Source organism: Thunnus maccoyii, chromosome 13 (genome assembly GCF_910596095.1).
Source record: "Thunnus maccoyii chromosome 13, fThuMac1.1, whole genome shotgun sequence".
Taxonomy (NCBI): Eukaryota; Metazoa; Chordata; class Actinopteri; order Scombriformes; family Scombridae; genus Thunnus; species Thunnus maccoyii.
Window position 1 is genome coordinate 15,186,573 of NC_056545.1, and position 27,460 is coordinate 15,214,032.

Sequence of the window (27,460 nt, forward strand, 5' to 3'; positions counted from 1 at the left end):
AGTTGTGGCTGTACTGAGAAGCTGCAGGTCTGACAGTGTGTAACTGGGACATAAAACAGCTGGAGTCCTCAGTCCACCCATGCTAAAATTAAAAACAATACACAAACAAACAAAAAAAGTCCCAGGCTGTTCTGTGTAACTTCAAAGTGTTCCCCAATAGTCTTAAACAGGACAGTGGGAACACAGTTTATCTATCTTCAGGCTTCACTGTGTGTACGTGTTTCACTGTATATAGCAACTATAAGCGCACATATGGATGGATGCTGAAGAGATCACTATGACACAAACTGGCAGCTGAACACTGGTGTGTGTGTGTGTGTGTGAGAGAGAGAGAGAGTGTGTGTGTGGCCAGCAAAATCCCCTGAATGTTCACTGAACAATTATAGAATCGGCTGTCCACTCGTAATCCTCTCATACACCCCACTGCCCCGTCTGTCTGTCTGTCTGTCTGTCTGCCTTCTTTATAGTGCTGGCAACAAACTCTTATAACTTCAATAAAAGGGCTGATCGATACTCGCGACAAGCAGACGTGTGTGTGTGTGTGTGTGTGTGTGTGTGTTTGTGTGTGTGTGGCGCCAACCAAAACACCCACTATATTCCATCACCGACCTACTCATATCAACTCACACACACACAGTTGGGTTTCCATCACTTCAGAGGACACTACATTGTCTTACCTTAACCTTACCTTAATCTTAAACTAAAATTTAATGATTTACATTATGGGAACTTGCTTTTGTCAAGTTGAAGGAGGAGAACTGCACACAGACTTGTTTTGTCCCCAAAAGAGAGGCGAGTCCCCACAATGTGACTGTAAACTGATGTATGTCCCCAAAACATTTAAGTGCACACACACTATAACCTCCTCACATACTGCAAACACAAAAACAAAGGAATATATTCACATTGCTCCCACATGCATCCAGCATCCAAATAAGATAAGAGATAAGACAAATACATATACAGTCTCTCTCTCTCCCTCTCTCTCTCTCACACACACACACACACAGGCACACAGTGACTGCTAGTGGGCAGCAGTAATAAAGTCTCAATCGACCACTAGGCAACACTATGATAAATTACCCAGCGCTGCACACAAGTACAGTACACACACACTCGTACACATACACAGAAACAGATACAAACATGTACGAGGAACCTTGTTCTAAACAGAGAACAGTTTGCAGCAAAAGGAAGGTGAAGCAGTCACATGTTCCACTCAATTTAAACGCTGTTTGTCATCAAGACGGGAGATTTGAGCTTCTTCAAACGTCAAACTGTTTTCTAATATTTCATTTTATGCTCTGTGAACTGAAAAATAGTGAAGTGCCCCTCATGAAGTAAAAACTCTGGAAGTTTCTGTCCGATTCGCTCTGATTAGTCTCGTCCGTTGGTTGGATCTGATACCTAATCAATGCATCCAACTACTCTGGTTGCATTGACGGTTCTCATTGTAGCTTTGCCTGGAAATATCTTGTGTGACATCATGTTGCTTATAATAGGCTTGACCAGTTATCCATGGGGATAAGGAAAATACATTAGGCCCTAGAAAAGTGCTTTATTGTGGATTGGGGTCAGAAGTGATATCAATATTTGGTTCTTAAGGTATTTATGGACCAATTTAATTGAAGTAATGTGCTCGTTTGTTTTATTCCCCCTGACAGGTATGAGCCACAAAAGAAAATGTGTTGGCGAATGCTTAGATGAAGCAATATTTTTCATTTTTTTCCTCTTTAAGTTTGCCACTTTCAAACTGTTAATTGCACTCTTCTGTGCAGTGTTTTGGCTTTACAGAAACAACCACAACATACAGTGATGGGGAATTTTTAAAAAAAGGAGAATAAACCAAGAATTATTGCTAACTAGTTAAGTAGCAACCACATCATTTTCCATGCTGCTTCATGGGAACTGACAGCTCAAAATGCAGGTCTAACCAATTAGATTGCAATCACATTACCCGCTGTATAAATAAATCTAACAAGAAGTGTGGAGAGGAGGTAAAGCTTTATATCCCCTTTACATTTCAGCAGAAACCTATGGCAGAAAAAGTGGAAGCATTACATATTCTGTTTTAACAAGGTCATGCTCTGACCATTATGCAGTGAGTGTGTTTGTCTGCATGCACATGAGTTTGTGTTTATGTGTGCCAAAAGTGAGCCAATCATTTCCCTGTACTGACTCAGACTTTACCAGAAAGTAGAACTAACATCACTTCTGGTATCACACACCTCATGTTACTGACATCATTTCCTGTACAAATTTTCTGCAGAAACTTATTGCATTTATTGTAAGTTGCTATAACACAACAGACCTGGTCACATGCTGGTAAAAGCCCTTGAAAGGACTAAATCTTCTCTGATTTCTGACTTCATTCATTTGTTCCATTCCTGACTCCTACAACCTTTTGCACAATTTATGCTTTAGTTAAAGTTTTTAAACTACAGTTTGTGTCCTAAAAAGGACACAAACTGTAGTTGAAGATCAGTGGTCAGTGGTATCAAAAAATGAAGACATCCTTGTGGTTTGTCATGGACATGTGTATAAATTTTGCTGCAGTCTTCCAATTAGTCTTTTAAATCAGCATTAATTAACATTTAAAAATATACTCTAACTAACACCGTGACTACTATGATTTTTTAGATGCAAAAATGTATGAATTAGGTAGCACTGTTTGCAAAAATCTACATGCTACTAGGCATATCTATTTACTGTCAAAGACAATGTAGCTCTCAGACCTGCCTGCAGTAAAACATGGAATGACACCGATGGGACTCTAAAACTAACCTTCACCTGTTTGCTTCCTCAACCTTTGCAGCTGGTCTACTTCAGATGTCTCCACGCAAAACCCACACAAGTTTGTACTGGGTGGTACTAGTGATGAAAGTCATGTCGCTGTAACAGCTAACAGCTCTCATAGTTCTGTACCTACATTCAATAATGATCTCTTTTACATCCAATTTCAAAGTTTTTTAGAAATTCTCACTATCTATGTACAATATCTGTGCTTGGTACTCCAGAATATTTACAGTTAGAGAAAGATTGTGGTTATGGCATTAAGCTATGGTTAAGGTATGATCAGGGTTAAGGTTAGGGAATGGTTGTAGTTACAGTTAATACAAAGGCAAACACCAATTCTAGGATGTGATATCCAGATGGAAACCATCCACCTCCCCCAGTTTCACGCACTTACTTTCTGTTTCACTACAAGCAAACTACTTCCTTTATTGGCACAGAATGCTGGCAATGGACGTAAACCGTGAAGTGTGAATTGTCTAATATGGATGTGATTCCTGGAATATGGGACCATACCAATAAACTACTTCTTGCTTATTCTGTTAAAAAAAACGAATCCTAACCTCATACTGTATCTACCTAGAACCATCTGTAACATAGTTCCTACACATATTATGATCCCAAGTTTTTAACAATCAGTAATACTTCATCTTCCTCATTTCACTGAACCAATCCAAAATCTACTTTTAGCTTTTAGCTCTGCCTAAATCCCCAGGTGACCAGCAAATACGTATAGCATCAGCTACCTTCATCAATCATGTGACTCCCATTGTCTCATGTTTGCAAACTGTAGGTTTCAATACCAGATTTAGAAATAATAGGTCTCTTTTACAACAGACATTTTGACTTGTCACGTTCAGAAAAGCACAGCTGGTACGAATAACATTAACGATGGCTCTGATCTATTTGAGTGTCCCACTAAACCATGACAGTGTGACAGTGAGCCAGCATGCACAACACCAGGACCCTGAAACCCTGAAGAAGTTAAAGAGAATGGCCCTCTGTGAAAAAGTCCTCAAACCTCATTATTGTCTGAGATTAAAAACACAGCAGTATACTGTAAGCAAGTGAAAGCAAAAATGTTTGTGACTCTGGATCCACAGACTCCACATTTGAGGTGTGGAGTGTTTGAGATGTATAATGATAACGCACATTACATTATGTGCGATTGTTAACACATGTGCAGGAGCCAGGGTGTCGGCACGGCCATGATGACATCACGTCATCGCCACATCATCACAGCATGACCAGCGCCCATTCTTTGATGATGTCACAGCTAAGACTGCCAATCCTGGATCAGCTCCAGTGCGGATGGGGAGCCAATCAACGGCAGCTGTTTACAAGGTCATGACCCCGCCCACCCAGGTTGGCAAGTTCAGAGTTGAACCGAGTCAACTTGGTAAGCTCACACACATGCACACACATGCACGCACACACACACTCACACACATACATACGCACAATGAAAAATCTCCCTGCATGTACAGATCAAGATGACAGGGTTTGGTATCAAAGCAGAGCTCATCATTTGGTGCTAATTGTTTACATCTGCTGATCCTTTTAAACACTCTGCTTGATCTGCAGCTGATAAACAAATAATCAGATATGAATGACTCTCTGATCTGCAGAAGATTCAAACACTCAGCTTATAAACAGGGTAAAGCAGCTTACACACATGCATGAGTTCATGAAGAGGTAAAGAAACAACCCACAGGAGATTTGAGAACACATAACACACACATAACAAACAAATAAAACACAAATTCATTTTGCTCTTTGTGTTTTGAATTTATGTCAGCGTAGCTCAATGTAACTGAGAAGTCACAGGTTTGTCTTTTTGAAGAGCTACTAAGTACGGGACAGAGCATCAGATAAAGGTGCAGAGGTTGAATATAAATTGTTTCGGTACCTTTGGCAGCCTCTCGGGATCCCCGGGGTGCCGAGGGATGACCTTTTGAAGCCTCTGGAAACCGTAGTCGATGGTTGGCTCGTTCAGCGCTGCAGAAGACAGAGAGAAACAGAGAGAGGGATAATGAGTAAAAAGGGGAAGAAAAAAATGCGTTTTATTGTTTATTCTTGTTCTTCTTATTCTGGTTTCCTACTTTATCCTGACAGAAGATGCTTAAAGATCTCATGAAATAGGCACTTCCAAGTCTGGAAAAGAGTGAATCTTCAGTGGACACTTCATGCTGCGCTTGTGGGTGTAACAAAAAAGTCCAGCCAATAAAGTCATGGCAGATGTTTAAAGGATATATTCACATTTTTTACATGTCTTGAAACAATACTCACATGTCCATATGTACATTCAAACAGTTTACGCTCGCTGTAATCATTCCTCCTGTTCTTACTGACCTTTCTAATGCATTGTCCATGTTAACAATGGGGGACGAAATCCACAGTCCTCATTCTGTGCAAAAATATATTCCAGAGTTTATCTAAAAGTTAATATGAGGCTTCAGCCATCTGAGTTGATAAACCAAGAGTATATCTTCCAAAATTACATTTTTTTTTTAGTATAAAGTTCCCTCTTTTTCACCCATTTCCTCAATTGGAAGCACGTTAGGAAGGAATCTTTTAATGGCCAGTATGAACAACAAGTCATAACTGTTTCAGTGTTCATGTGGGCCTTTGAGTATTATTTTAAGACACTTTTCAAGAAAGTTGAACCCATCCTTTAAACAACTCCTTTCTTCTATAACTCATGAGTCTTGATGGGGAAAAATACAAATATGCAGACTTTGAATATAACTTAATGTCTGTCTACACATTCATTTGATGCAAAACCTAATGTTTTTGTACATGCATGTTGTGATGACATGCTATATGGTTAATCTCAGAGATACTGAGGGCATCTCCCACCTCACCATCTGTATCTATATCAGCTTTGCCTGAGTCAACTATGCTTCAGTATGCTTGTTTCAAAAAGATGGCTGTTAGATTATGGCTTTTAAAATGTGCAGCCATTGTGTGACATTTTATTCCCATGTACCAAGCTGGTATCAAGTAGTTTTGTTTTTGTTTTGTTTTTTGTAAAACTGGGTTGGAAAATAATGAACCTGCTCAGCATGATCTCAAAGAGCCTGGAGGTTAGAGAGGCGAGCTTGTGACTGAAAGGTTGGCAGTTCAAAATCTGGCTGGGAAGAAAACCACATCAACAAATACTGTGGAAATTCTCTTAAAGCAGGATGCTAAAACTGCTCCAGTGAGGCTGCTCAGTGGACTGTGGTTGTGCTGAGAGGCTGCCAGTGTACAAATGTGTTAATTTTGGTATTCATACCTGATAAGCATCTAAGCTCTAGTATCTGATGTGAATATGTTTTAGGGTTGTGCCCTTATTTCTTCACTTTAGCCTGGCGTTATCCCAGTATTGACGACATTTATGCTTTGATATGAATAATCTGAGTTTCCATGACGAAATATATGAAGAAAAATCCATTACAACATTAATCTAAAATGTAATTCAAGACCCACTGACGTTGGTGGAAGTATTTTCTCGTTTGGCACACAAAAACATATGTCAATCTGTGTGCCAACTGCCACTTAAAGGATCAGTTCACCCAAATTACACAAACAAGATTTTTTCACTTACCTCTAGTGGTATGTACGGTAGCAATGCAGTAAGTTATTTTGGTTGTATTTGTTGAGGTTTTGAGATATTGGTGATCACGATACAATGAGAGTAAAGAGAATTAAATTTATGCTGGTATAAGCATTGTATAATTACATTTTAAAAAATTCCACAGCATTACGAAATCCCAGAAACAATGTTCACTTTATTATGCTGACTGATTTTATAGGGACTATTTCTTAGTAGAAAGTATTTCCATTTAAAAAAAAAACAACATTGCTGCAAGTGTCTGTGGATTATCTTGAGTAACATTGTTTCTGGAAGAACACACCGCTTTTGAGTTTTTCAAAGATCATTTTTCAGTGCTTTGGCACAAATTTCCATCATTCTCACTCTGTATTGGGGTGGCAACAGAAATGTCTAAAACCTGAACAAATAAAACCAAAAACTATCTGCATGGTTAAATACCACTAGACGTAAAGGAGGAAATAATTTGGGTGGAATAACCCTTTAAGCAATTTATAGCGACAGCAGCCCTGTGATGGAGTGCAGAAGTTTCAATTCTACATGCAAATGTGCATTGATGAATAGACCTGATGGAGTAACTAATGGTGTCAAAAGCATCTGTATGATAAAAAATGCTGCAGGTATAATCTGAACGGTTTTAAAGAACGCTTAGTGTTCACTTTAATGTTGCAATTACGTTTTTCTACAGTCTTTACACAATCAATATGTCAATCAAGTCTGAAAGCTCTGTCAGTCTGTGTGAGGGTTTAAAGTATTATGCGTAGGCGTCTGCATGTGTGTTTCTGTGTTTAATTGTCTGTACTGAACATGTGTCTTCACCCTGTTGTTGAACCTCCTGTGCTGAAGTTACCGCATGTGTGTGTGAGTGAGAGATGGAGAGAAGAAGAAGAGAAGAAGAAAGAGAAAGACAGAGAGGAAGATGTAGAGAGGCTGCACTAAATGAATAGAAGAAGGTGTGGGGTGTTGAGGGTGTGTGTGTGTGTGTGTGTGTGTGTGTGTGTGTGTGTGTGTGTGTGTGTGTGTGTGTGTGTGTGTGTGTGTGTGTGTGTGTGTGAGATGTCCAAGTTTGCAGCTGGAGTGATATTTGGTACTTTCCACATCCAGCACTGATAAATTACTTGCAGCTGAATGTGTTATGTGTTGCTTTCCAGTTTCTTTTAGCGTGCGTGTGTGTGTGTTTTATTATCAAATCACACCCAAGTTTCTGGATTCTGTTATGTCCTAAACCACTCAATTTGTTAGCAACATAACTTCATAAATTGTGAGCTGTAAAAAGAGCAGATGTTGAAAATTGAAAATGAATGGATGTAATGAAAATTACTACTCCAAGGAAAGTCCATATTTTAAATTTGGGAGCAATTAGGATTTTTACGATTCATATATGATAATTACATGAACATGATTGAGTGGACTGGAGGAGGTAGGTCAAGGAGAGAAGAGTGAAGGAAGACACAGACATAAGGAGAGAAGCAGTGAAAGAATAGAAATCAGGTGAGAGGAGAGAGGAGGCGAGAGAGAAGGAGGAGTTTTCTCAGTTATGGTTGAGAAAAACAAAACTACAAAAACAGCTGCCTAACAGTCGGAGGGATATCAACTGTCAGAATTAACTGCCAATGTCAGATACACACTCTGTACATCTCTGGAGACGTTTACCCGATTCCAACTCTAATATAACACACACACTGACACACACACATTCAAAGAGACACATACATAACAGGATGACTTAGAGTGGTTTCGATGTCTTAGGCCTAAAGTGCCTCCAACTGACTCTTTATTAATAGAACGATATGTACCTTAAATCGTTGGACGGCGTGTGAATGTTTGAGTGCGTTTATGGGTTTGTGTAAGTCTGTGTATATGTGCTAACGTACAGTGTGTGTATGCGTGTGCGTGTACTTTGAAGCCAAAAGGTCAGGTTTCTCAAATGATTTCTTTGGTGGTTTCTTTCCGCGCAGAAACAGAAATAGTATCAGTGCAGCAGAAGCCGTCCAATTGATTACACATCAGCTGTAAAAGGCCTCGGTAATACCAGTCGAAGTGCATTCGCCATAGGAACACTAGTCACACTGACACCCACAAACACTGAATATATTTATCTCCAACCATACAGACGGGTTTCCCTGTGATGCTGTTTTGAGATGTGCGTGCTCAGATGGGGCAGAAAACTGAACACAGTGTAGCGGATCTGGTGAGGGGAGTTGAGGAGGGGTTGTTGTTGTGCTGTAAACTGTGTGGATCGTAAAAAGGATGGATGGAAAATGTTCAATATCCCAAGAGGAAACATCCCTTCCAGCACAGAGTACATCATTATATGTATCCAGTGATTTATAAGCAGGCAGTCTCTCTTTAGTTTACACACTGAGCCTTTCTGTCATGTAGGTGTGTATGTTGGGATGCTTGGACACTTGGAAGTCGAACTGGGCTTCTGCCCATGAGCCTCCAGCTGTTTGGCTTCTGCTGAGAAACTCTCAAAGAGGGTACCAACTACCCCAACGAGTCGTCCAACCTGAACGACAAAACAGGGCTCTGTTTTCCCGATAATGACTGGTCTTAGTAGTTAAGATAGTAATAGTGTTTCTACCCCAACGCTCTTTAATTTTTACACTCGTTTCCCAAAGCAGCACTTACGAGCGAGTATACGTGAACACGGTTAAGAGCTTCTTAAATGCAGTTGTCTCTGCTGCTGAATAGAATGAAAACACTTACAGTAAAAGTAACGTTGTGTGTCTAAGTGTCTGTAAGCCATGTTATAAATTAAAAATACATACATCACAAAGCATAAATACTGTAAACAGAAAGAAAATGTTTATTTTATGATCCATATCACCGGGTGGAAGTAAGCCTAAGAGAGTAAACACTAGTCTATTTAGCTGTTGCTCGAAGTAGATGTTCCTCTTAAGCACCTAAAATCCAGTGGTGACGGTTCCTATAAGTCTTATGAATATGCACATCCTCTAATGTGAATGCTATCATTTTTTTATCTGGACACATGTGGCCATGCAACAAACGACACATGCATCACATCAAAGAAAAGAGAAGACATGGAAACTGAAAACAGAACATAAAGCTGTAGGTATTTCAGCCAGAACAGATTAATATATTAGATGAGAAGAGGAAGAGGAGGGCAGTGATGACAGAAAGTGTCATCAGTGTCACTTGTATGTTTACTACAACTATGCACCATGACACTGTGAAGGTTTTGCGAGGCTACGACAACATCACGCTATTCTATCTTTACTTCTCTTCATTCGCACAGTCACAAGAGGTATTTGTCAGAAAAAGGTAAATATAGATTTTACTCTCCATCCAGGATGTCCTTGTGGAGATCTCTTTTTTCAAGAGTGGCCAAGAGAAGCGGCAACAACACAACACAGACTAAACAAGTAGCCCAAATGACATCCCCCTTTAGTCCAGTGAGTCTCATGTTCTGAGGGAGGGTGCTTGTTTTCCAAGTTGGGACATGTAGTATGCGAGGTCTCTCATAGAAATATATAAAGTAATTTTATTATATATAATCTTCCAGCACCTTCTGCTATTCCTAAAAGCTGAAAATGTCCATATATACTATATGTTGTCATGAAATTTTCCCAGCTGGATGCACATCCTCAAATATGTAAACAACAAACAAAGACACCTCAGCAGAATGGATGGGATGATTGGTGACACTGAGGCTTGAACCTGTTTGATCTCGACTCATTCTGCCACCCTGCTGCCCATGAAAGCATCTCAGCACGAATCCCCCCCCCCAACTCCTCCCCCTGTTCTGCTCCGTCTCTTTCCCCCCTCTCTCTTAACTACACCTTCTGCCACTTTCATCCACACATCCATCCAACCATTCCTCCATCACTCCTCCTTGAATCCTTCCAGCCTCACTCCTCCTCTCAGTCCAGAGCTGCCCGCAGATCAATACTCATAGAAGTTTCATGAGGACAGATCCTCCACTCCTGTTTCACAATAAAAACGTGAACAGAGGAGAGAGACAGAAGAAAGAGGAGGGGAGAAAGTGCCAAAGAGGAGAGGCGCTGAAGAGGTGCATTTATTATCTTTTGGTGGTGTTTAAACAAAAGAGTGCAAAGAAGAGAGAGGAAAGGGCGGGTGAAGCTGAAAAGTGGGTAAAAGGACAGAAAAAAACTGATGTAAAAGGAGAAGAAGAAGAAGAGGAGGAGGAGAAGGAGGAGGAGAGGAGGTGTGGTTAGATCGATTCTCTGGCCAGCCAGCAGTTCAATACCACTGAATTATTGCTTCATTCTTCCCCTTATGAGATGAGATCTCTTTCTCTGCAGCTCTTCTTCTCTCTGTGACTTTCTGTGTGTTTGTATATGTGTATGTACATGTGTGTATCTGCATGTGTGTGTGTGTGTGTGTGTGTGTGTGTGTGTGATCCACTCATGAGTGGATCAATACTTCTTTAATCTTTAATTCTTTAATCTAGTTTTAAAAGTCCACCTTTATGTCTCTCTTTATATATATATGTCTCTCCTTTTTTCTGTATATCTCTCCTCTACAGTTCAATCTCTCTTTTTCTCCCTTTTTCTGTCTGTAAAATAAAAGTGAAATTGCTCCTAAAGGAGAGAAAAGTCTAAAATTGTGACGCTTTCTCAGCCTTTACTGAAAGTTTTTTCTCCACAGTTGAGCTATGGATTTTCTTATGTAGCTGCATTGACAATAAATCTGTTCGATATGTGAGTGTGTGTGTGTGTGCATGTATGTTGTGTGTGCATGTGCTCACGTGTGTATGTGACGTCTGTGTTTGCGTGAGCATTTATTGATTGTCACTTTGTACCATTGTGTCTTTATAGGAGTGTATGATGTCGAGAATGTTAATTCTTCCCACCAGGCAGATGAAGCAGCCATACTGCTCTGTGTGTGTGTGTGTGTGTGTGTGTGTGTGTGTGTGTGTGTGTGTTGTGTATGTGTATGTATGTATGTATGTGGTAGACCATCTGTTTACCAGACTGCTGACCATCTTTCTCTCATATCTCTCTGATTTACAATTACTTTTAACTCCTGCCCCTGTTTGAAAGTGTGTGTGGTAAGTTGTGTAAGACATGACCTTTTTGCAAGTGTGGCTTTATGTGTGTGTGTGTGTGTGTGTGTGTGTGTGTGTGTTCAAGTGTGCATGTTGTTGCATACTTGCGTGTGTATGCGCGTGCTCGTGAGCTTGTTTAATTGCTAGGCCCTTACACCCAGAGGCAACCACAGCTAAAGCACTGAAAAACCACAACAGCCAATCGGCTTTCACCGCCGCGACCTTTCACCAGTGACTTCCAGAAAGAAGTTGACCTTGAGGCGGGGTCAGGCAACCGCAGTAACGGATCGCCTTTCCTGGGTCACATGTTGAAGCGATCAGCCAATCGCGAGGTCACAGGGGGTCATCTGCGCCCAATAGGAGAAGCAGTTAGACACCAGATGGACCAATTACCAGCCGGCCAGCCTCAGGGTCAGACCAAAGATGTTTTGACTAAAAAGCAAGCCGACTACCTTCGTCTGGACAAAGAAACTACCAGTCAGGGACATTTAGACGACACGTCACACACAAAAATTAAAAAATACTTCATTTATCAAGATATTTAAAACAAAAACAAAATATTCTGGGTCTGGTTTATTGCACTCACAGTTCATTTGCCCATATGTTATGCTAACTGGTTTTGTGTTGTTGTGTTTTGTTCACTGCACCTTCCAGGAACTACTTGGCAATCAACCAATGTGTCGAGTACTGTTAAGTCTGTTTCCTAGTATTTCACATTGTTGAATGAGTTCATATAAGTTGAGCTATTTGTGCTTTTTTTGCTGTGGTTTTCTTGTATTTTCTAATCTTATTCTATGTTACTTGTTGCTGTACGCATTTTTTATGAAAAGCACATTGTGTTTATCACATATATTAAAACAAGGGCCTTGCTTTTATTCAGAACTAATAACTGTAGCTGAAGCTCAAACACAAAATTCATCACTTTCTTTACACTGTGAGCATTTTGCATCTCGAACAAGAAATGTCAACGCTTTCATGAACACCACCGGTAAAACAGAAAATGTATTTATAGAAAAGTTTTTTCATCTTCATTGATCAGGTTTAAATCCTCATCTTTATCTTTGGTTTATTACTGGGGGTCATTAAATGTCTCATCCCTGAAAGAATTTATACAGCAGCTGTTTTTTTCTTTTTTTGCCATGAATGACGTCACCATTATGATGTGATGGAGCCATGTTGAGTGGATCAATACCAGACATCACATCACCTCCATCCATTTCCACATATGTGTGAAGAAAATGAGCAAACACATACACACATGGACACACACATGCTTTCTTCTTCTTTTCTCTCCTCTTCCTGCTCTGCTGAATGAAGCAGGAAGGCGCTCATTCACAGTCAACAGTCCAGTCAGAAATCACACACACACTTTCCCAACCTTGGGTGTGTGTATGTGTGTATGTGTGTGTGTGTGTGTGTGTGTGTGTGTGTGTTTAATGTGTGTGTTAGTAAACTGGGTGTTCTGGATGATTTCACTAATAGTTTCAGTATGGAGGGCTATAAAGACCAGACTGTTTAATTGTAGCTGGTTTTAACGAGCCTCTGATTATGGCAACATTCTAACGAGTGTGGGTCGTTAATGTTGACTAATCTACAGTCATTAGTTCAACACTGTCTGGCCTGAGAGTGAACTGCAACTCATAGACGCTATTCACACACACATGCAGGCACAGTCACAAAAACACACACACACACACACACACCGCCAAATGCTCTTATTTATGCAAACACAATTCTAAAAAAAACAAAAATGCAAATACATGAACGTACCTTCAAGAAAATGTAAGAAAAATGAAGACAATATATTTAAATCAAGAACGTGTTTTGTGTGTGTATGTGTGTATGTGTGTGTGTGTGCGTACAACGAACCTACCTGTGTATATGAACCTTCCTGGTGTGCCTTTGCAGAACTGTTTGGACTTATAAGACAGAGTGACCTCAACGACCCCGGGGATGTGTCTGGGAGGCGTCTGCACCCGGATGGCATGCGGCGTGATCAACTAAAGAAGGAAGGAAGGGAGGGAAGGGAGGGGTGTGGGGGGTGAAAAGTTAGCACACAAAAATACATCACCTGATCAGAACAAAATATTTTCCTGCATCAGGACACTGCTGGTGTTTGGTAGGTTGTTACAAAATCACTAAAATCACAGAAAAATAGTGAGATAACGTTTAGAATTTCTTTGCCTGCAGGCGTCTTGAGTCTCGATTTGGTGCAGCCAGGTTATGTAGCATTAAAATACATCTGCTGCAAGTGTTTTTCCCTGCTTTACACCCTTTAAAACTGTTTTGACCATTTCTAAATGTTATGATATTCACTGAGCTGGACCTCCACTCCAAAGTTTATTTTAGTTTGTGGGTTGGAGATGTATTGCATTTGAACTTTTTAAGGTGGTGAAAGGCATCTCTGACTGAGCTGTATTTACAGTACATTGGGTTTTGATGCATTTTTGCATAAAATCAGATTACAGGTCCTGAATCTGAATTTGGTGTTTTCAGCAAACACAGTTTCCTTTTTCTCCTCTTGAGTTTAAGTTTATGGGGCAAACATTTAAAAGGAGATACCCTTATATTTATATATTTGAAGTCTTGTTTTTTGACATGTATTACATGGAATCTTGTAAGTAGACATATGATGTTATAATCATTTTGTATTGAATGTTTTACTGGAAGAAGTATTGTTACATTTTTTTTATATTTTTGACCTACAACAATGTCTTGAATGGGACACATACTATTTGGAATGCCACATAAATAAACATCAACTTACTACTATAATTAAAATCTGATTAACCAGCACTTGATGTTGATAGCAGGTGAAAAGGGAATCATTATGTAGAGCTGTATGTGACAAATACCAAAACTTGAGCATCACATTCTGGTGAGTTTTTAAATATAGTTTTTACTATTTGGCCCTGGTTTACAAAAAACATGCAGGTAGGAGGAAGAGCTGTAAACAAACAGAACTTGGCAAACATGCAATCAATTTCACAAATTTTTCAAACTGTGTTTTCTCGCTTAGGACTCAATAATCAGGTTGAGTGCAAATGAAACATTTGGTTGGCCAAAATCCATTAGGAGCCAGTCTGAAGAACGCCAAGAGAGCTGAGTCAGTTTGAACTGAACTGAACTGAACTGAAACTCTGTACACATGTTAGTGTGTGTAAGTGTGGCTCTCAACACTGTAAACAAACCCCTCAGCTCTTAACACACACACACACACCCATCCATGTATGCCAGCATATATACACACACACACACACTTAGTGTTGTTGTTGGAAGGGAGCCATGGTCGCTCGGCGCACACGGTGAGTGGAGTCAGAAGACAAATAAACATTCTGTAGAGGAGTGGCGCTGGGGAAAAGTATGATAGTGAGCTCTGTGTGTGTGTCTGTGTGTGTGTGTGTGTGAGTGTGAGAGAGAGAGAGAGAGAGAGAGAGCAAGAGAGAGAGAGAGTGTGTGTTTTTGTGAGCATTAAGCCGATGGCTATCAAAATCTGCTGATTTGATCAGTATTCCAAAGAGAAAGAAACAGAGGGAGTGTGGGTGAGGAAGGTAGAGAGGGGCGGCGGTTGCTTGTTGGTGGGGACTCATTAGAGAGGCAAACCTCATTTAGACAAACATTAACACACACACACACACACACGCGCACACACGCACACACACACACACACACACACACACACACACACATGATCACAGACAGTTAAGAGCCTGACCATGAGGAAAAGTATGTTTTCATATTGAATTACTTCCAACGGTCTGAGGGCAAAAACACACAGTCGAGGGGTTGAAACAACATCTTGACAGGATGATGATTGCAGGCAAACCAACCTCACTCCAAACCAGCATGGTACCGAAGATGACTTGGAGACCATCGAAGAAGTTGTCTCCTATGATGATGACTGTCGCGCCCCCCGTAGTCCACCCCTCGCTGGGGCTGATGGCTTTAATGCAGGGGGCTGCTCCTGGCGAGAGGAGTAAAACATATTAATAGATAGTTGCCATAGTTCGATAAAAACCTTGAGTATCAACATTGAGTCTTGATGAGTGAAATTCTATTCAACATTTATTCATGATTGTAGGAAAGCATTTCCTTTAAAGAACAATCAGTCTTTAAACAGTGAGGGGGGGATCTGGAGTGGAGCCTTTCATCGCTGTTGCATCTGCACCTCATATTTCTTCATGCTACACCCTCGGCTTTTGGCTGTCATCCAGATCAGCACGCAACACTTATACTGAATACAATGACGAGTCAAAGACTGAGTCCAAGTCTCTCTTTGTAAATTGTTCCATGAGTACAATGAGAGAATAAATAAAGGAAATAAGCGGTGAGGTTTTAGATCAAGGTGCGGGCTTCTTCTCTTTTCATTTTCAAACCATCACTTATTCAATTATTGAGATTTTTTTTGGACAGTGTCATGTAAAATGAGAATTAATCTGAATGCTTGTTGACCTACAGCAGAGGAATATAACATCAGAATAACTGGAATTTTAAACATCAGCTCCACTGTATTTTCCATCAGCTCTGAATTATTTTAAGTGACCCTTTAAGTGAGTAAGTAAGTGGACTTCTGTTGCCAAAAGTCAAGAATGAACTTGCTCAAAAGAAGAAAAAAAGAAGTTTGTATACTCTTTATAGGTATTATGTGATAGATGAGCCACTCAAGAAAAAGATTTATTTTATTGCTTCTTTCAAAATACTTTTGTTATTATTGTTATTATTCTGTGAAGATGAGGATAAATTGTCCATTTATTGTCTTATCATTATAAATGTTTTTCTTCAAGCATCATTCTGACAGTGTAGCTTTGTGTTCCTTGCCCGCCTGTGCTATTTATTTATTCTTTCCTTATCCCAAAGCCTTTCTTCTCAAGGACAACTGACAAGATATTATTGCAGTTAATTTTTTTAAACTAATGATATGACAAAAACACACACAGAGAGCTCAGTATGTATCCTAATACTCCAAACAGACTAGATACAGTCAGCTTTATGTCACTTCAATATTATCTGATTGTTGTGCGTATAAGCTCATATGATCCAATCACACATCACAACAATAACTCTCATCATGTAAGTGTGTGTCTGATTATCAGTATTCAGCTGAATTACAACAACATCCCTTACTCTGGGTTTGTTAGTGAAAAAGAAGCATAATGATATTAGACCTAGCAGCACACACACACACACACGGAGAAAGAGAGAGCACCACACCATGCATTTTGTGTGTGTGTGTGTGTTTTAGTGGGTTGGATTAGCCAGATGGAGGGGCAGGAATCACCTGATAGGATTAAACCATCAACCATCTGGTGGCCATGCTGCTTAGGCTTACACACATTCATGCACACACACACACACACACACAAAAACGCACACACACACACACACTCCCGTATTACCGTGCTCTAGGTAAGACTGCGTTCCTTCCACGGGGTCGAGCCTGCGGGCCCGTCGGCCATGTTTGGAGTTGTTGTGGACGAACATGTTGTCGGAGACTGACAGGACATGTCCCTCCACGCTGACTGTGGTCGATACCACCACCTGGAGAGGAGCAGGGGATGAGACAGGATGAGGGCCAGATAGAGTGAGCAGGAGATGGATGGGAAAAGGGACAAGAAAGTGAGGAGATAAAAGATGAGAGATTTGGGGTGAGAATAAGGAAAGGGGTGAGAGAGAAAAGAGAAAAGTAAGAGGAAAAAAAAGAAAAAATGAGGGATTACAAAGTCGGGGGTCTATAGATCATTGCGAGGAGGAGTTGAAACCATGAAACTGTGAAAAGCTCTTTAAATGTAACCCGTTATCACTGTTATTACCGTCACACTCAACATACACTAAGATATTGTGCAGTGTATGTATGTGTGTGTGTGTGTGTGTGTGTGAGTGAGTGTGTGTGTGTGTGTGTGTGTGTGGTGTCTATCCTCCTCTGTTCAATAGTTCCTGATGGGTCCGGCCCTTAATTATCTCCCAGGGAAACAGAGCTGTCTTCTCTGGTTCCACTACAATAGAGCTGCACAATTAGAGGCACAGATACTGTCGCTACTGTATGACTCTCTCTCTCTCTCTCTGTCCTATCACACACACATACACACATACATAGCACAGACACACACACACACACAAGAGTGCACCAACAGAAATACACACACATACATAATCGCTCACACACACGCACACACGTGCCATGGTAATAAATCTATCAGTATCTTCTGGGCGCCCAGTATCTCCACTCAGACTGAAGTGGTGTCTTCCTGATTGTGTTGTGGCCATGAAGATAAGGAAATAATAAAGGCTGGACGGCACTTAATCTTATCCACAACCTCCTGTCTTTTTCTTTCTTTCTGTATTTCTTTCTTTCCTTCTTCTCTCTCTAACATCCTACTCTCTCTCTCTCTTTCCGTCTCCCAGCATTGTGTGTGTATTTATGTTCTGACTAGTCAGGGTCAGGATCTCATGTTTCCTGTGAGGGCGCTGATAGCTTATTTACTTACACACACATACGCAGACACATTCCTGTGTTTATGTGTCGCAGTACTGTATTACGTGTTACATGCACAGAGGGGACAGAGAAAGGAGATAGACTGCTAGACATAAAGATAGAAAATGACAGATAGAGAGGGAGATGCAAACACACACACACATAAAAAGTGTAAAAGAAGTGTAAAAAAAAGTTGATTTCTACCTGGAACCTCCTCATGTCTCGTGGGTTTCCTGCATTCTTTAGACAGTTCTGGTTGCACTTGAGGAAAAACTTGAGGAAGAATCTACGGAGACAGAGAGGACATGCAATCGTTGAGGCTTAACAGTTTAACATTAGACCAGAGTAAAGACGACCTCACTGCGTTCCTTCAGGATACGTGAATTCAAGCCCAGTCTCCTACACAGAGTACACACAGATCCCCAAATACAGATAGTGAAATTAATATTTCATACTGTTCAGAATTCACAATGAATTTCCTTGTGGATATGTGGAACATGTTTTTTGTTCTTAAATCCACACCAACTGAGACGGCTTTGAAATGCCACATAAAGGCGTTGGATGAACTTATGAGGAGAAGTAAAGCAGCACACTCAAGCAAAACTGGCGAGAATATGTGACTGTGAGCCAGTTGAAGTTTGAGAAAGTCTTAGGTTTGACCTTCAGTTTTAAACTTTTGTGAATCCAAACTTCAAGCTACATCCAAATTCATTCTAACCTACACATCACTCTCAAAGCAAAGACTAATTGCTTTGAGAAAAAAACAGATATCTAGATATGAATGCAGATGTCTGTTATATCGTTATCGGTTCCGACATTAAAAAAAAAACTCCCCCTCCTGCCTTTGTCTTTCTTTCCTTTAGTCTGTCTTAAACTTGACCTTCATCCTCAGTTTCAAACCTTTCAGCATGTGAAAAGCAAAGATTTTAACATCTTTATTGTAGAGGTGCTTTCCTAATGTCAAATCATTAAAAAAAAGGGGAGAATCATTGGGTTTTTGAAATGGGACCATATGTCAGGGATCTATATTAGAGAATAAATCAAACACACAGATGGCCATCAACAGCAAACAAACACATCCAGGTTGTGTTTTGGTGTGAGCCAGCTGGCCAGCCTGGCAGAAGCAACAAGGCACACAAAAAACGCAGACATACACATGTTCATGTTTGCATGTATGTTTGTGTTACATCTGTGTGTGTTACAGCTCAATAAAAGTAATAACGCAACCTCACATGCAAGATAATATTTCCTCTGTGCTGCACTCTGCACACATTCTCCCTTTGAGTTGCATTATGCATTCATACTCAGCAGTGTTTTGTCTTTTGTTTGAGTTTCTTATGATCGGGTAGCTGTGAATTCTAATGCGATACAATACAATGCCATTGCAATAAACCTTCTACTGTAGAAGCTTAATGCTGATGTTTTTGGGCTGTTACTAAATATTTAGTACACAATCTGATTCAACAACTCCACAAACGACAGCCCCATGAAAAACATCATTAAGTTGAATCAGCAGCTTTCTGTTGCAACATAAATAGAACATTATTCAGATCTACAAAAATTGAGGAACTATTATATTAGAATTAATAATACTGTGTCCACCACCCTCTGTATTTATCTTAAAAACTGTGAAACTATGTACTTAGATAATTTGAACTTTTAACAAGTCTGCATCACCTCTGTTCCCTTGTGGCTGAGCCTGGTGCTCTGCTGTTCAAGAGATGACAGCCCTTGTACTGGACCTCCAGAACAAGAGGTGTGTGCTTATGTGTGTGTGTGTGTGTGTGTGTGTGTGTGTGTGTGTGTGTGTGTGTGTGTGTGTGTGTGCAAACATGGACTCTGCGTGTGAGTGTATATATATATATATGTGTGTATGTGTGACGGTGCAGCACAGCCCAGTGGCAGGTCTGAGTGTAAAACTCTGCGTTAACGAGCTCAGGCTTCGTTAGAACACTGGCGCTGGATTTCTGCATGCCTAATTATCTTGACCCCTCACCCCTGGGTGACAGCCTATCACAGCGGAGGACAGCTGCGGTGACCTCTGCTGACCTCCCACTGTCTAGTCCTTCTCACAACACTAGCATAGCATTAACATGACCACCTCATCTGACCCGCTGCTATAGATCTTTGTGTAAAGGAGGCAGGAGGAAGCTCATACTCTCCAGCTCGTTCGCCTGAAATATGAGAAGCAATGGCGGAAAAACAATGTTCAGATCTTTTAGCAAGACTCCTCTACATGTAAATACCCTGCAATTAAAATCTAGCTTGAGTAAAAATACAAAATGTACTTGAGTACTACAAAAAGTCAAAGTACTCAATCTAAAAAATAGCTTTCAGAGTGTTGATTTAAATCATTTTAATGTTGTAGCTTATTCAGGAACCTCTGTAACTCAAAAATGTGACTTCCTTCTGAAATGTACTACAGTAAAAAAATAAAAATACTAAAGTAAAATACAGCTACCACAAAAGTGTACTTAAAAGTACTCTGGAATTATTATTGCAAACAACATTGTTTTGTTTACAGTTGACTAGGGCTGCACTGATCCAATATGCTTTATGGTTTTATGATAAATACCTTATCACGTTATCAAGTGAACCGTATCGGAAATGAAGATCCACATTAATTTACAGTTTCATTGTAAATGTCATCATAAGTTTCAGTACAATCAACTCTACAGTCTGAAGAAACTTGTATCTTGTACGTGTCAGCGAAAGTTTGAAAAAAGTGATCACGGCTACAGTGATCAAACGCTTATATGGATCAAAAAGCTCAGGACAGAATCATTCCTATACAAATGCTGTTTAAATAATTTGCTTATAGTAATCAAGTAGTCTGCTTACAGTGTTCATTTTGGGGCTTTTCATAGATGACAACATCTGGAAAAAAAATGTTTAAACTATGGTAATTCCATGTTTTTTTTTACTTTATTCCCATGATACATGTATGATATGTACTTAGCGGCTGCGGCACCATTATTGCCTCATGGTAACCCGTCTGCTAAACGGCTGGTGACCTGAGGCTGGTGCTGTGTGCACATTGAAATCATGACGGGAAAAAGAAAGTAATTTTCCCTCAATGAAAAACATAGTCTCCTTGAAGCTTATGACAAACTGCCAAAAATGATCTAACGAGATGCAGCAGTGACACAACAGGCTTTTGAAACAGCTGTACTGTATTTTGAAACAGTCCATAAAATTCTGTAAATAGTCAAGCTGCCCATTTCATTACTTTATATTCATGTAATAAATATACAAATGTCAATTAGATGGTAATCTGCATGAGAAATAAAGAAAAGGAAAAAAAATTTGGATATAATAATCATCCGCTTATAGTGATGAATTTGACCCGGACAGACATGATCACTGTGAGCTGTTTCCACTGTACTTAGAACACAAGACATAAACAATACTGAGACCCAGTCATCAAAACATTCCTCTATGGCGCCACTAGTGGTCAAAAACTCAACATGGCACCTTTACATGCAGTAGTTTGAGTAAGCTACTGCTCTGTGATCACGGTAACACTAGTTTTGCCGCATCCAGAGGTGAACTAGAAAGCCTCTCGTCTCTTATGCTGCACGACTGAGCAAGGCCCAAACCCAACACAGCTGCATTACTGCAACACTCTTTCCTCTTCTACATTCTGTATTTTCTTTAAATAAAAATAAATAGTTAATGTGGCTTAATGATTTGTGACATTGTCCTGTTCTCTATCACAGAGTACGGTATTGATAGATCCAGTCTAAATCACAAATCACATGTTGTCACGTGAGTCTTTTTTAAGGTTTGTTTGGGAAAAAATACAGCATGAGCATTAATTTCCCCTTTTCAGAGTTTTCACAAACCAAACTAGAAGAGCGCAGTCAGTAGAGTGCAGATCTCCGCCAGGTGTGTACACTCAAGATGGCGGCGAAGATAACGAAAACAGGGGTTTATTCATCTCGTATCGTGTCTAACTTTAGTGGATCATAACATGTCAGGTATGGTATTAATCTGCAGATGCTCCGGTGCAAGATCAAGAGCAAACTTTTTTATGGATGTCAGTTTTAGAAAAGCCAAAATGTGGCCTGCTTCACACTAGGTGAGCCTTGTTTTTAGCCTCGCTGACTGCTGGCAATGTCTTTTGATATGTCACAACACATATCGTAAAATGGTGAGGACTCCTGAAAAGACGAAAGTCTAAGCTTTACGACAGGCTCATGAGGAGTCTTATCAATATTTATTTGAACTTTCAACACAACCCACACTCAAGATACTGAAATTTGGCATTGATTGATCTAACATGGCAACAATTGGCATGATTGGTTGTTCCTATCAGAAACAAGATTCCTAACTGAAACAGTCGTTGATCTCTTACTGGCCAGTTAAAAAGAGTGAAGAGTCAGTCCAAATTTTTTCAATTTTTTTTTCAAAAATTATGAATCACCACAACCACAAGAGGTTCTTAAGAATACAGTCATAAATGTGCACAGAAATATTAAGCTGGCAGGTCCAGTAGTATGGAAGATTAGCTGCAGACAGATACACACACGCACACACACACAACCAAAAACATGATCCCCATCAGGCTTATGCCTAGCAGAGATAATAATTCAGTCTATTAGTGGCTTAACCTGTTGGTGATCTGATGATATCACTCGTTATTTTTCATATTTCCATCTACTGCTTGACTCCGTCCGTCTATTTCCTACAAGAGCGTTTTCTCTCATTGATTGCCAACAGAACATATTCTACATTCTAATGCAGTATGTGTGCGTTCTTCCCCCTTCACTTGACCCCATCTGGCCTAATCAACTCTGCTACAGAAAGGCCCTGCAGCTACACACACACAGGCACACACACACACTCAGACACCTTGTGTGAATTGATTGGCTGGTCCAGTCACTGGTCGTTAAGAGGCCTCCAATTAAACTGGGCAATTATAAGAGTCTGAATGACTGTGGGGGAGGGGAGCACTCTCCCCCTCTCTCCTTTATCTCACTCCCTCTCTGCGAAGCCCGATCATGTTCAAGTGATAACAGCGCTGTTGACCTTTGCTATATTGTGAGTACCACACTCAGGGAGCTGACCCGACACCAGTCCTGCATGCTGCAAGCACACAAAGAGACTCACACACACACACACACACACACACACACACACACACCATCTGGACAGGGAAATGTTAGAGTGGTAGTGAGTGTAGAGTAAAAAATGAAGATGGAAAGAAACAAAACAGAAAGACAGAAAAAAGACAAACTCATGTTTAAATACAATAAATTGGAATTATTACTTTTCACATGCTTGTCATTTTATATGGTGACTGACAACATTATTGTCAGAAAAGGCAAAATCATTGATATTACAGTTTTCCAAAACTCTGAATTATGTTCAGTTATGTTTTTGTTTTAATGCCAATGTTTTAGGTTTGGGGAGAAGTATAAAGGAAAATAATCAATGGTTGAGATATGGTTAGGATCCAGCAACAAAACACTTAGTTAAGGTCAGAGAAAGATTGTGGTAACAGTCAATAAAAAGGCAATCATTAATTGCAAGTCTGTGACAGGATGCAAACTCTGATCTCCTGATCATCTGCAAAGACTCTGGTCATAGTGAGGAAATATTGCAAAACAGCACAAACAGATATATTACAGTCTATGAGCTGTGATGGTTTTATTTAAATCTATAACTTAGAGGCTCTGACAATACTGAATGTTTAGAGTATGTTTGGTGTTGGGCAAGGTGGTAGTGAAGTAAAGGTAAGGTAAAATTATTTTTGGTTCAAGTTAGTTGTCTGATTAAGGATACATTGATACATTTTTTTCTCACAGTGGACACTTTGACACTTTGTGTGTGAGCAGGAATACTGCCCTTGTGAAATATAACATTAATAATTATTGGGTTAAGGCCCTGGTATTGTGCATGCTGGCTCAGCAGCATTTAAAATGGGATGTAGCCATCATTAATATTATAATTGCACCTGTTCTTTACCCGCTACAACATGTCAAAATGTCTATTGTAAAAAGGGTCCTTTTTTTGGCCATTTGAGGGGAGACAGAACTCCACAACAGACACACCCACAGCCATGGCATGCTGTATTATTATAAATATTACTATTATAAAATTGTTATGGCTAACGTGTTAGCAAACAATCACCTTCTAGTTGCCAAAGCTAGCAGACACGTGGGGCAACACAGCATTCATTTGAAGATAAATGGAAGTCCGATACTAACTTTCCTTTTAATTCTGGTCGCCAATTCAGCAACCATATTGTCATGGTGGTGCTTCTATGAGCCATAATGTTGTCATCCCCAGTTGAATGCTCATATTTGTTTTTTTTTTAGCTTTGTGCAGTCAACCACATTAGGACGCAAGTGTTATTTAGCCTGTTAGCAATGATAAATGTATTCAACCATGCTAGGATGCTTGTGTTGTCTATTAGCCATTGTATTGTAGAAAACCATAGCTGGATGCAGTTTTCTTGGCCTGTTAGCCATCGTGTAGTAGTGAATGGCACAGTTACATCCATTATTCAGAGGCTGAGATGGCAATTATGGCTCAGAGCACAACTGACATTAATATTTAATATATAGGGCTAACACAGACCTGAAGAGAGAGACAGGAAGTGACAGACAGAGGGGATGGAGAGGGCGTTGGGATGTAGAGATACAGAAACACTGTGGAGAAGAGGAGGGGGGGATAGAGAGAGTGTGTGTGAGGGCGAAGGAGGAACAAATAGAAGAGAGAATGAGGAAAGAGGATTGTGGGAGTTTGTTTCGACCACTCTCCTGTCATTTAAACAGTTACAATGCCAACAGGGCAAGGGTGACATCCGGGGGAACTCCAGCTTTGTGGATGTGTGTGTGTGCGCATAGAGAGAAAGAGTGTTTAAGGCTGGATGTCTGTGTCCGTTTTATTCCCTAAAGACACACCATTCTACTGAGCCAAGAATAACGATGCTGCCTTGGAAGAGAAAAAAACAAAAATCTCTCCAAAGCACACACACACAAACACACACACACACAAACATGCACACAGCATTCTGGTGAGTTGTTGTTGACAGGTGGAGAAATTGCAGCCAGTCAGTTAGTGCAGACAAACTGAACAACAGATCAGTGCTTTTGCTGCTCCTGCCTCGTCCGTCTCTTCTCTGTCTCCCTGCTTGCTTTAGATGTCTTATTTCACCTGCCTGCCAAGTTTCTTGGCAGAGCTTTCTAACAGAATGGTGGTTTTGACTGCAGTATCTTTCTCTGTGTGCGTGTGCGTGAAACAACTTGCACCTATCGTAACTGCCAGATCAGTTATTGGTTGCTCGCTTTCTAAATTAGAACCATTCTGCACGAAGAGGAGGACTGTTTGGAAACATACCATTAAAAATACTCAAAAAAAGTCACTCTTCATGTTAATACTGTAGCTGACCGTCCTCTCAGTTCAACATGCCTTTCCTTCTCATCAGTCATTTCAAATAATCTAGCTAATATTTGTGGTGTGAGTTTCCCTCTCAGTCTGTTGATCTGTCTGAGATCAACTTCCTGTTTCCTGTTTACACTGAGTGCTTGTTATTGTTTAATGCGATGACATCAGATAGCATTTCTAGGCCCCTTGCCCGCCATCTGAGCAGTCATGTAGTATAGGAAAAACAAGGATATGAAATACTATATCACCCTCTTTGGCTGTTATCACAATTATAATGTGATAATATATTGCTTCCTGTGGGGGAAATGCTTGCTTTTTTTTCTTTGCCCTTGTAGTGTCTTATTCAAAAGCACTTCAGCAGGGAAAACGCTTGCTGATATGAGGCTTGAACGATGGTGCGGGGACAGCCACTGTAACAGGTGACACTAAATCTATAGTAATAATTACAAGAAGATTAGGAAGTCATGTTTGTTGCAGTTGGTGTAACCAGATTAAAAGAGTGACAGAAACAAAAGTGCGGATAATTGAGGTATTTTTTAGCTTGTGTGCTGGTGACAGAAATGCCACAAAAGAGGCAAGATGAAGATGAATCTGAGGAGGAAGGTGAATTCATTTTATTTGGAAGGAAAAGTGGAAATTCTCTTTAGCCTTGGTTAAATGATATGTGAGTTTTACCAAGTCTTGCGTAACCTGGAAACTGTACTGCTAGAGCCAAACTGAAAGAAAGGAAATTGTCTTTCAAGCTTAAACTACAGGGCTGCAACTAAAGATTATTTGACATCAGATAGCATTTTGTTGCAAAGCACTTTGTAATGATGGTTTTGATAAGTGCTACACAAATAAACTTTAACAATAATAAACTTTATCATTATTTATTACATTAAAAAAAAAAGGAGAAAAGCAGAAAATCCTCTCATGAAAAGCTGGAACCGGGAAGGTTTTGGCATTTTTTATGGATTCTCGAAATTGTTGGAACTAACTGTGTCAATCAATCAACTGTTTCAGCTTTACAAACATACAGTATTGTGTCAGCCTTACAGCCATCCTAGTATGAGACAGTATGATACAAGGGCAACACCTCACAATGAGGATTATGCAACAATCCCCACACTGAAATGAACAAAAGAGGATTGATGTGTGTTTCCATTTGCACTTCCACACTGCACTGATCACACGCTCAGTCCTGTGTATCTGTTTTCTTTCAATGGTTGAGACTCGCCCAAACTTTTACTGGATAAAGTAACTTAAGTGGCTGAAAATATGCTGTCATTTGCAAAAAAAAAAAAAGGGGGATCTGGGAAGACACACTCAGTGCCATGGATGAGCAATGCTAAAAGTAACAGGAGCGTGAGAGCGGGAAAGAGGAGTGGAGAGAATAAGAAACCCAGATAGAGGAGAAAGTGCGAGTAAAAGGGGAGAGTGGTCGGGAGCGAAATGGAGTGCGAAAGAAAGAAAAAAGGAGGAGGGGAGGGAGGGAGGAAATGCATGGAAGAGGGAAAGAGAGTTATGCGAGAGAACAAGACTTAAGAGAACTGAGCAGAGCCGAGCGAAGCGGAGTTATTTTACATAATGATGGTTGATATGCACAGAGGTAATTGATAGCCGAGCTGCAGCCCAAAAAACACCCAGCTAGCTGTCAATCACAGCTCATCTCCCTGGAGATATGCTAATGATGATGATGATGAGGGCTTAGCTTCATATTGCTATCATTACTATTAATGCTGTCATTGTTGTCATCTCTGCATATTTAAATGACGGAGCAGGCCGAGGTGGTGATAGCCAGCGTGTGTGATGTCTACGAGCGGGTTCGTACCGTCTGGCAGGGCTGAGATAAAGTGAGTATTAATAACTTGTACAGTCTACTTGTTCAGACCTGTAAAAGTGTCATTACATCATTGTTACATGTAATGGTGTCACTGATGTCATTGTTTGTGACAAAGCAGCACAGTGTCATTCACACAATCATAATCTATGCACCAGTAGCAGCAACTATTACAATGAAAGACTATCAATACATTTACAAGTGAAGTTATGATGTTTTTATGAGTTAATAGGATCAGTCCTTTGTGTGTTAAATGAAGATATGCTTCTGTCAGGGAATTGAAATTTAGAGAGAAGCTGCTTTGTACAAATAATGAAAGAAAACGACCCATTTACAGCAAAGAATTATTGT

The 27,460-nt window shown here is 40.1% G+C and overlaps 1 protein-coding gene and 1 long non-coding RNA gene across 6 annotated transcripts in view; one reads left to right on the plus strand and one right to left on the minus strand.

The window, feature by feature from the left end:
- The window catches only part of LOC121910723 (transcription factor COE1-A-like), a 94,332-nt gene that overhangs the window by 13,253 nt on the left and 53,619 nt on the right, over positions 1 to 27,460 (minus strand). For all 4 annotated transcript variants that reach the window (XM_042432017.1, XM_042432018.1, XM_042432016.1 and 1 more), the window contains exons 7-11: positions 18,097 to 18,178; positions 16,817 to 16,958; positions 15,251 to 15,384; positions 13,294 to 13,420; positions 4,703 to 4,791 (exon numbers count right to left, since the gene is read on the minus strand). In XM_042432017.1, the coding sequence (XP_042287951.1) occupies positions 4,703 to 4,791; positions 13,294 to 13,420; positions 15,251 to 15,384; positions 16,817 to 16,958; positions 18,097 to 18,178 (574 nt within the window). The remainder of the gene's footprint in view (positions 1 to 4,702; positions 4,792 to 13,293; positions 13,421 to 15,250; positions 15,385 to 16,816; positions 16,959 to 18,096; positions 18,179 to 27,460) is intronic.
- LOC121910724 lies at positions 3,749 to 5,002 on the plus strand. Of its 2 annotated transcripts, none has more exons than XR_006099722.1 (3): positions 3,749 to 3,852; positions 3,980 to 4,192; positions 4,909 to 5,002. It is a non-coding gene; the product is annotated as an uncharacterized LOC121910724 (long non-coding RNA). The 2 variants fall into 2 exon arrangements; XR_006099723.1 differs by lacking the exon at positions 4,909 to 5,002 and adding an exon at positions 4,712 to 4,791.